The sequence below is a fragment of the Brachyhypopomus gauderio genome, chromosome 3, assembly GCF_052324685.1.
Source record: "Brachyhypopomus gauderio isolate BG-103 chromosome 3, BGAUD_0.2, whole genome shotgun sequence".
NCBI lineage: Eukaryota > Metazoa > Chordata > Actinopteri > Gymnotiformes > Hypopomidae > Brachyhypopomus > Brachyhypopomus gauderio.
In genome coordinates, this window is record NC_135213.1 from 6,112,749 (window position 1) to 6,123,690 (window position 10,942).

General features: G+C 46.8%; 1 protein-coding gene across 1 annotated transcript in view; it reads left to right on the top strand.

Moving 5' to 3' along the window:
• fam222aa (family with sequence similarity 222 member Aa) overlaps positions 1-8,195 on the top strand; it is a 38,973-nt gene extending 30,778 nt beyond the window's left edge. The window contains exon 4 of the mRNA XM_076998464.1: positions 6,098-8,195. Within this exon, the coding sequence (XP_076854579.1) occupies positions 6,098-7,578 (1,481 nt within the window). The 3' untranslated portion in view covers positions 7,579-8,195. The remainder of the gene's footprint in view (positions 1-6,097) is intronic.
• The last annotated feature ends 2,747 nt before the right edge of the window (positions 8,196-10,942 follow it).

Genomic DNA, 10,942 nt, shown 5'->3' on the forward strand with positions numbered 1-10,942 from the left:
AACTCTGACGGGTTGTTGTGTCTGGGGTGGAAGTGTGTGTTGATCAAATGTGTGTGTTTTGCTTTTGCCCACTTTAGTGAAAAGGAGAAAAGTCTGTATTAACATGTGGCCTGCCAGAACTGCTTCCAAATGGGCCATGGGTGTGTGTTTTCTCAGTCTGCTGTCAGTCTGCTGTCAGTCTGCTTGGAAAACACACACACGCACACACACACGCATACACACACACACACACACACACACACACACACACACACACACACACACACACACACACACACACACACACACACAAACACACACACCAGCCCCCAGTGACAGCAGAGTCATTCCTCTTTGATGTTCCCCAACAAGCAAATTCCAGGGCAGAAGGGCGGGCAGGGACTGTAGTGTGTGTGTGTGTGTGTGTGTGTGTGTGTGCACAGCTGTGTGACAGTCTCAGTTCCCTCTGACCCATTTAGGCCACCTCCAATTAGGCAGTGACAGTGCAGCACAGATCAGAGACGTTTCATTACCCCCTCTCCCCCCACAGAGATGCCCCGAACCCCCCCCCACGCTGGCTACTCTGCATCTGCCATCTGCCCCGCCAAACCCACATTCCGACACCCTCCTTCCAGACGAGCCCTGGGCCCGCGCCCAGAGGGTCTTCTCCTCCCGACAGGAAGTCCGACCTCTTGGCTGGTACCTAGACTTCCTTCCCGGCTTGTTTCAGGAAATGCCTGCTGCACCTTTGACCTTTTGCCCTGAGACCCGCGGGCGCTGGTTGCCACGCTCAGCCATTCGCCGAGTACGGGCTCACACGCTTTTTTGGCATAGGCCCAGGGCAGTGATTGGTGTCTCTGTTTGTGGTGAAGCTGCTTTAAATATTCGGCATTTAACGACACATGAGACAGTGGCTTTATTTATGTGTGGTGTTTGTGGTTTGTATGTGTATGAGTGTGTGTGTGTGTGTGTGTGTGTGTGTGTGTGTGTGTGTGTGTGTGTGTGTGTGTGTGTGTGTGTTTACTGGATTGGCTGGTTGACAGGACTCTGTATATAACAAGAATGCTACTGACGGCTTTAAGGCTGAATGTCAGTAGGGGCCCAATCAGAGGGGATCTTCTGCTGAAGTCCTTTATTCTATTATCTAGAATGCTGTTTATGCGGAATACTGCTATGCACATAGGATTCTAGAATTCTAGATGTTTTTGTTATAGTCTTATGCAAGATTCTAGAATGTATTCATTTATGCAAGAGTACACAAGAACACACATCTGCATACAGTAATCACCAGCTAGGCTTAATGTGTTACTGGAAAATTCAAATCTCTAAAACCAAAAGTTATCTCCATAAAATCATGGACACCGCACCTGTTACACCACACCTGTTACACCGCACCTGTTACACCGCACCTGTTACACCGCACCTGTTACACCGCACCTGTTACACAGCACCTGTTGCATTGTCCCTCTTTGTGCCATCGGTCTTACACAATCCGTGAACCCTTGGCAATGATCACTAGTTAATGAGCTATATTCAATTTGTTAGAGCCGGCACTCTGTACACTACACTCTGTACACTACACTATATACATAAGAGTCTATACACTACACTCTGTACACTACACTATATACACGACACTATATACATAAGAGTCTATACACTACACTCTGTACACTACACTATATACATAAGAATCTATACACTACACTCTGTACACTACACTCTGTACATAACACCCTGTACACTACACTCTGTACATAACACCCTGTACACTACACTCTGTACATATCACTCAGTACACTACACTATACATAAGACTATACAAAACACTCTGTACACTACACTCTATACACTCTGTACACTATTCTCTGAACTGCGTTAGCCGCGTTGTCCCCACTGGCCCCTGTATGGAGGACATGACAATTGGGTCCTCATAAACACACACACGCTCCTCGTTCCCTCGTCCCGCTGCCCTGGCAGGACCCCAGGGCGTCCTGACGCTCGCCTCTCGCGCTGCTTGCACCCACAGAGACCCCCCCACCCCCCACCCCAAGCACTTTTGCATAAAAATGTCATTTTTGAGGAGCCTGCAAGTCATTTGTGGGCCGTGATTTATCGGCGCTAAATGAAGTGCTTTCCCGCCCGCAACCCCTCCTCCGCTCAGCCCGCCTGACTGCTTCATTCTGGGCCTGAACTAAGCAGCCGTGAAATTGCCTGAATAATGTCGTTTAAATCCAATCGTACCAAGGCCCTCCGCCCCCATGGGTCTCCCCTTCCACACGCCTGAGTCTGTGTGTGTGTGTGCATGTTTGGGGGGGGTGTAAGTGTGTGACTCCCCTGCTGTCTACATCATCTTCCCAGACAACTAAATCTCTCGGGCCGGGCTCTGTGGACACTGGTGAGATTGTTGTGTCTGTGGTCTGGTACCAGATCTGGTATCATTGCCGTATCCTCTAACACTGAGGATGAGATTTCGTACAGCTGAGCTGCCTCTCATAAGATTAGACTTATTTAATAATTTTTCAATATTTTACATAAAATACACGCATTTGTGGAGTTGCCTGGGGAACGTGGTAAATTGAGGGGCTGTTACCAGTGCTGATCTAAGCCAGACGAGTCAGAAATAATACACATTTCTCACACCTGCAGCAGTGCGGTGTGTTGTAATACTTTATAGATGATTTACGTTGGATACTCTTACATTAGACGATTTACGTTGGGTAATTTACAACAGACAAATTAAGTTGGGTACTTTATATTAGACGAGTTATGTTGGATACTTTAAATTAGATGAGTTGTGTTGGGTACTTTAAATTAGACGAGTTGTGTTTGGTACTTTAAATTAGACGAGTTATGTTGGGTACTTTAAATTAGACGAGTTGTGTTGGGTACTTTAAATTAGACGAGTTGTGTTGGGTACTTTAAATTAGATGAGTTGTATTGGGTACTTTAAATTAAACGAGTTGTGTTGGGTACTTTAAATTAGATGAGTTATGTTGGATACTTTAAATTAGACGAGTTGTGTTGGGTACTTTACAGTAAATTAGATGAGTTATGTTGGGTACTTTAAATTAGGCGAGTTGTGTTGGGTACTTTAAATTAGATGAGTTATGTTGGGTACTTTAAATTAGACGAGTTGTGTTTGGTACTTTAAATTAGACGAGTTATGTTGGGTACTTTAAATTAGACGAGTTGTGTTGGGTACTTTAAATTAGACGAGTTGTGTTGGGTACTTTAAATTAGATGAGTTGTGTTGGGTACTTTAAATTAAACGAGTTGTGTTGGGTACTTTAAATTAGATGAGTTATGTTGGATACTTTAAATTAGACGAGTTATGTTGGGTACTTTAAATTAGACGAGTTGTGTTGGGTACTTTAAATTAGACGAGTTGTGTTGGGTACTTTAAATTAGATGAGTTGTGTTGGGTACTTTAAATTAAACGAGTTGTGTTGGGTACTTTAAATTAGATGAGTTATGTTGGATACTTTAAATTAGACGAGTTGTGTTGGGTACTTTACAGTAGACGAGTTGTGTTGGGTACTTTAAATTAGATGAGTTGTGTTGGGTACTTTAAATTAAACGAGTTGTGTTGGGTACTTTAAATTAGATGAGTTATGTTGGATACTTTAAATTAGACGAGTTGTGTTGGGTACTTTACAGTAAATTAGATGAGTTATGTTGGGTACTTTAAATTAGGCGAGTTGTGTTGGGTACTTTAAATTAGATGAGTTATGTTGGGTACTTTAAATTAGACGAGTTGTGTTGGGTACTTTAAATTAGACGAGTTATGTTGGGTACTTTAAATTAGACGAGTTATGTTGGGTGCTTTAAATTAGACGAGTTGTGTTGGGTACTTTAAATTAGACGAGTTGTGTTGGGTACTTTACAGTAAATTAGATGAGTTATGTTGGGTACTTTAAATTAGGCGAGTTGTGTTGGGTACTTTAAATTAGACGAGTTGTGTTGGGTACTTTAAATTAGATGAGTTGTGTTGGGTACTTTAAATTAAACGAGTTGTGTTGGGTACTTTAAATTAGATGAGTTATGTTGGATACTTTAAATTAGACGAGTTGTGTTGGGTACTTTACAGTAAATTAGATGAGTCATGTTGGGTACTTTAAATTAGGCGAGTTGTGTTGGGTACTTTAAATTAGATGAGTTATGTTGGGTACTTTAAATTAGACGAGTTGTGTTGGGTACTTTAAATTAGACGAGTTATGTTGGGTACTTTAAATTAGACGAGTTATGTTGGGTGCTTTAAATTAGACGAGTTGTGTTGGATACTTTATATTAGACGAGTTGTGTTGGGTACTTTAAATTAGACGAGTTGTGTTGGGTACTTTACAGTAAATTAGATGAGTTATGTTGGGTACTTTAAATTAGGCGAGTTGTGTTGGGTACTTTAAATTAGATGAGTTATGTTGGGTACTTTAAATTAGACGAGTTGTGTTGGATACTTTATATTAGACGAGTTGTGTTGTATACTTTAAATTAGATGAGTTATGTTGGGTACTTTAAATTAGACGAGTTGTGTTGGATACTTTAAATTAGACGAGTTGTGTCGGGTACTTTAAATTAGATGAGTTATGTTGGATACTTTAAATTAGACGAGTTGTGTTGGATACTTTAAATTAGACGAGTTGTGTCGGGTACTTTAAATTAGATGAGTTATGTTGGATACTTTAAATTAGACGAGTTGTGTTGAGTACTTTATATTATAGTGATTCACACACACTCACCCCTCACAACTTCTCACATGATCACACACCCACACTCCTCACACAATCTCCTCACACCCTCTCCCATGATTTCATACTTTCTCCTCACACACTCTCCCATGATCACATGCTCACTCCTTACCTGCTCTCCGAGGATCACACACATTCGATGATCTCACACTCCTTCCTCCAAAGCAGAACCGTAGTCCAGCGTGGTCTCATGTAGCCGCATGCTCAGCGCCCCCCTGACGTGAACACCTCCATCACCACACGACACGCACGGCGCCTCTGCGCAGCACATTTTTACCAACCTCCACCCGCCCCCTTCCTCCCCACCTCCACTCGGAAAAGAAACCCGGTTAGGAATTCCCAGCCGGCGGCGAGAAGCAGGCGTAACAAACGCATCTCTGCTCCGTCTCCGGTGGCAGAACTTTAAGCCCCTGCTGCCTCTGACTAATAAAACGCAACTGTGTCACCGCAATTAAAATAAGCGTCTCCCCCCTGACCCCCCCCCCCCCCCCCCCCCCCCCCTCGCCCACTGACACCAGTTTGTGGGGGTAACCCAGTTCTGCGAGGAAGTTGGGAAGGAGGTGAATTAATTCCACTAAGCACTGGTTTATTAGAGCGTCTGGCAGAGCTTTCTGCAGATTGACTTTTTAAAGAAAAATTCGTTTAGCCAAGAATGAAGCTGGAGACTCGGGGAGAGAGAGAGAGAGAGAGAGAGAGAGTGGCAGAATGTAAGATGGAGGGAGAGGTAGAGACTGGGACAGATGTCAATATGTATATGGGGGGGGCAAGGGGGGGTGTAGATGAGGGGAAGATAAAGCGTTCGTCGCATTCCTGTTCTGGGCGGCTGGCCCACAGTTCCTCTGATTCTATTCAGGTGCAGGACAGGACACGTCAGCAGGTAATTGGGCTATCGAATGGTGGAAAGCGGATAATGCAGTGGCCATTCTCTGTGGACGATGAACACACAGGCCCAAGGACCACACTTTTATATGGATTAGCTTATGCAAGCAATACCTCACAGCACAAAGACTGCTGCCCTTTGACCACATGGAACATTCTAGAATCGGTGCGGGTGGAGTTCCGGAAGGCTCCATGGTGCTGTGCTCTAGAACCTCGGGTGATTCCATCCACGGAATCCGCAGAACAGCTTCATGCTGCAGGACGTCCCGTGAAAGGACATTTCTGTACACTACAGTGTCCGTGTCCTTGGGAATCTGTGTGCTCCTATAAACATGGAAATCGGGGTGGAATTTGCATAATGTGAAAAAATGATTAATGTGATGGCTTCTTTGGTATAAGTAGACTCATTCATGACCATGTCTCACCTGCCTCTCTTTCTCTCCCTCTCCATCCCCCACTCTTCCTCCTCCTCCTCCTCCTCGCTCTCTCAGGTGAAGACAGCATGCCTGTCGTGTCACCCCGCCGTTACCCCAGCTCGGCGGAGCTGGACGCGTACGCGCAGAAGACGGCCAACAGCCCCCTGTCCATCAAGATCTTCCCGGCCAACATCAGGGTTCCGCAGCACAAGCACCTTAACCGCACCGTCAACGGCTTCGACACGACGGGCCAGCGCTACAGCCCCTACGCCCCCGGACACCCGCAGCCGCACCCGGGCGCCTACCAAGGCCTGCTGGCCGTCGTCCGCGTCTCCTCTGCCTCCTCCTCCTCTTCTTCCTCCTCCTCCTCTTCCTCAGCGGCGAGGGGCGTGGTCAAGAGCGCGGAGGGCCGGCGGACTAAGCTCTCGCCCGCCCAGATCGCGGCCGCTCCGTACCCGCCCCCGGGCGCCGGCCCTCTGGCCCACTGCCACGCGCAGGCGGGGTTCCCCGCGGCTCCGCCCAGGCCCCCCGAAGCCGCCGCCCTTGCCGTGCCGCCCAATGTGACGCTGGGCGGGTCTGTGATCCCGCTGGGTGGAGCCAGGGGGCTGAGTCTGCCCACACAGTCCAACCTGCCCTCCATCCAGAGCATCATCTATCAGATCAACCAGCACTGCCAGGCACAGGCCCTCCAGCAGGTCTCCACGGCGCCCCCTAACGCCAACCCCAGTCCATGCAAGCAAGGGGCCACTGTGATCGGAGTCTCCTCCGGGTCGTCCGGGGGCAGCTACGTCGCGAGCCTGGCACCGCACGCTCAGGGCAGTCTGGGATATTCCGGGACAGTTCTACCAGGGCAGAACGGGGAGTTCATGAAGGGCGGGGTTTACGCGGAGGGCGTGGACTACATCCTCTGGCAGAAGCAGCAACAACAGCAGGCGGTCCTGAGGATGTATAGTGGTGGGAGTGGTGGGGGCGGTGCTATCAGTAGGTCTCCCGAATCCTGCGTCCCAGGGGGTGGGGCCATCCTAGTGGGCGGGACCCAGCTGTCATCCTCCTCCAGGGCATACCCGATGACAGCAAGCATGAGCGGGGGAGGCGGGCTAGACAAGGTAAGCTCCTCCCCTTTGAACTGCGTGGGGATGCAGGGGAATTTTGCGGTGGGACAGTACTTTGCTCCGCCCTGGAACAGCGTCCTCGTCACGCCTGACAGCGACTGCTACAACCCTCAGGAGTTGCCGGGGACGACAGCCCCGGCCGGGCCAGCGACCGGGCACAGGGAGCTGGGATTCCCGCCCCACCCTCATCATCATCATCATCACCTCCACCACCACCATGCCGCCATCGACAGCACCGGGGGTGGTTGCTGTGGCCTGCCCAGTAAAAGCATGTGTAACGCGTCTGTCCTGAGCAGCAGTCTACAGTCACTGGAGTACCTGATCAACGACATCCACCCGCCCTGCATCAAGGAACGCATGCTCGGGAAAGGGTACGAGACCGTCTCAGTACCGCGGCTGCTGGACCACCAACACGCACACATCCGACTTCCTGTTTACAGATAGAGGCTCCGGTTACTCCGGTTACAGGGAAAGTGGGCGTGCCCAGTGTGAATGGAGAAACGGAGAGGTTTTCAATCAGAAATGGAGAATTTAGACGACGAAAGGGCAGGTAGTGACCTGAGGCGGAATTAGTGTTTGCAGACAGGGGACACCTGGGCTGTGATTGGACGGAGCTGTTCAGCTGATGAATGCTGGAATGCCAATCGGTGCCTCTCAGCTGAGAGGTGTGGCAGAATAGCCTGCTGGGAAATGGAGTATTGAAAGATTCCATGTGCGGATTGCTTTTGGTTTGTTTCTTTTTTTGTTTTTTTGCCAACAGGGATTTTAGATTCTTTTTGTGTCCTACTGTTGATTTTGTTTGAGTTATCTGATTGGACTAAACCGTGTGGTGATTATAATCGCTTTGTTTGGGAGGAAATGGCTTCCAGTGCTCACCATTTCACCACTGAAACACGTCTGGGATTTCATATGATGAAGAGGATGGTCTCCCAGGACAACAGGGACCAAAGCTTCTGGCTACACACACACACACACACACACACACACACACACACACACATAAATACACACACACACACACACACACACACACACACACACACACACACACACACACACAGGCCTAGAAATAAACAAATCAATTGCTACAAAGACAAAAAAAAATCGTACAGAATCAGTGCTTGTGAGTGTTGTTTAGGGATTGCATTAAAATAAAAGGATAACTTAACTGTAATAATAATTCTGATTATAATTGAAAAATTGCACTGTTTGGTGAATCTAAGATCTTGTGGAAGGACCTGGAAGCTGAATATAATGTATTTATGAAACTTGAAAACTTGAACTTATTTTTGTCATTTTATATATTTGTAGTATATGATGTGCATCGGCTGCTTGGGGAAGGATGATGTATTAGTTTCTCATCACTTCATTTTGGGAGTTTCTGTTTAAGTTTGTTTTTTTGTTCTTCTTTTTCTGGCTAAAATCTAGTTTCTAGTTTTGATGGTCTGTTCACTGGAATCCGCCGGAGTCTTTACGCGTGGGTACGTTACAGCAAGAACATATGCTGGGTGTTTTGACAAGAAGAATGTCCTGATATTTCAAGCCCTGGCCTGACCTGTTGCCTCTTTGGTGTGACATTAGAGAGATTTGTTTTTCCTGTTCCCTGGACGCCGCGACGCGATTGGTTTGGAGCAGCGGCCTCATCGTCCTTGGCGACTGCTGGGGTTGACCTGATTGATTGTGTGAAGCCTAATCGCTTGGTCACATGACCAGAGTGGAGTCAGGAGAGCTCTGAGCAACGAACCTGACCGTTCCATCCTTTAAAAAGACAAAACAATCATTTTTCTCCACTTCTCTCTCTCCCTGTTTTTCTCCCTTCTGTGCTCCCTCTCATTCCTTCTCTCACTCTCTCTTTTGTTCTTTCACTCCCTCTCTCTCTATCTGTCTCTCTTCTGGAGGTGAGACATGTGAAGGTGTAAATTGCTCTCTCTCTCTCTCTCTCTCTCTCTCTCTCTCTCTCTCTCTCTCTCTCTCTCTATCTCTCTCTCTCTCTGCTCATGGCTAGCCGTCTGTCTGTGCCGATCAGACCAGACGCTTCTCTTCGACACTGAAATGTTTATTCCAACTGTGACTTCCCTACGAATGTGCTGCACTTACTCGACTGTGAGGACTAATGCCTCGTGGGACAGAGAGAGGGGACGGGGGGACGGGGAGGAGGGGGGGGGGACAGGGACCAAGAGAAATTGGATCCACTCTGCAGTCTTCTGCTCTGCATTAGCATTTCTTTTGTCAGTCAAGTTTAACTGGAAAATTGAATTTCTAAACTCTAGAGAGAGTGAGAGAGAGAGTAAAGGTTTGGAGGTTTTTCAGTCAAAAGAAGAAAACTATCTACAGTCTAGATTTTTGAAGTGCAATTATTATGACTGTATGAAGATTTCTTTTCCTTCTCTGAGCTCACACCAAAAAGAGGAAATTATTCAAAAGAGAGAAAAGAGGGAACTGCAGTCGTGATTCCGGTACATTCCTGCTATCCTGTATACTCATTCCCTGTCTGTTTTGAGGTGCAAAAAATAAATAAATGGATTTCGAGAATTTATTTAAAACCAAACCCTTGACTTTGCCCATATGTCATTATTTATAAACAGTTGAAATGGAAACGATTTGACTGAAATGTATTTACATGTCAATCTGGATTAATAGAATAGATACAGACTCATAAATGTAAGGAAATTGTGCGTTTTTCAGGTTCTAAAAGATTTTTTTAGAATTGCGTTTCTAAGATGGCGATTGCTCTTTTAATTGCAGCTGAGCTTTTGTTCTGAGCGACAAGGTCTCGTCTGTATTTTGCCATCGCTGATTATCATATGTAGTTATGAAGCTTCTTAATCTTGTCTTAGCGTTACACTGTGTCATCGCTCAGAAACATAACCACACTAATTAACCTTCCTGCACCATTTTCCTGTCCGCTATAAAAACGTTGTGACAGACCTGGGCTTTAAAAAAAAATGTCTGCAATGTATCACTTTCATTTCTTCAGCAGACGTAACACTCTGGGTTCCTCGCCGTGACCCCGGTCATCAGCCAGCGTTACGGCGTGCTGGCTACACCAGGACCAGCGGGGCCTGCCAATCTCGTTCTCCAGTGTGTTCCTGGGTCTGACCACCGCCACGTTCTCATTACGATTTTAGCTCCCTGGTGAAAGCAAAGACGTATCCAGGAAACCTGGATCAGAGATGCGTGAAGTTAAAGCTAAGGTGTGTGTGTGTGTGTGTGTGTGTGTGTGTGTGTGTGTGTGTGTGTGTGTGTGTGTGTGTGTGTGTGTGTGTGTGTGTATACACTAAACTTCACACATCATTATACAAATAGAGCAGGTTTCACAAGAGGGTTCTTGATTTGTGGGTCCTGTTACCCAGTGTGGTAACCCTGGTCCCATCCAGTGATCAATGTCCGTCCCTGGTCCCATTCCGGTGATCAGTAACATACCTAAGGCCAACCCAGTGATCAGTCACCATCCCTGTGATCAGTGACCATCCCTGACACCAACCCAGTGATCAGTGACCATCCTTGTGATCAGTCACCATCCCTGTGATCAGTGACCGTCCCTATGATCAGTGACCATCCCTGACACCAACCCAGTGATCAGTGACCATCCTTGATCCCAGCAGAGTGATCAGTGACCAACTACCCCTGATGTTGGCGCTGACTTAGTTATGGGATACTAATAAATATATGCCAGCCAATGACCCTTTAGGTAGACGTTTATAGCACTGTGGATAAGCACGTCTCCTAAACACCATGAACATAGATATAAAAGTAACTCATCACGGCAGAGCACTGAGAGGCATACATGTATAAAGTATTAGAGACC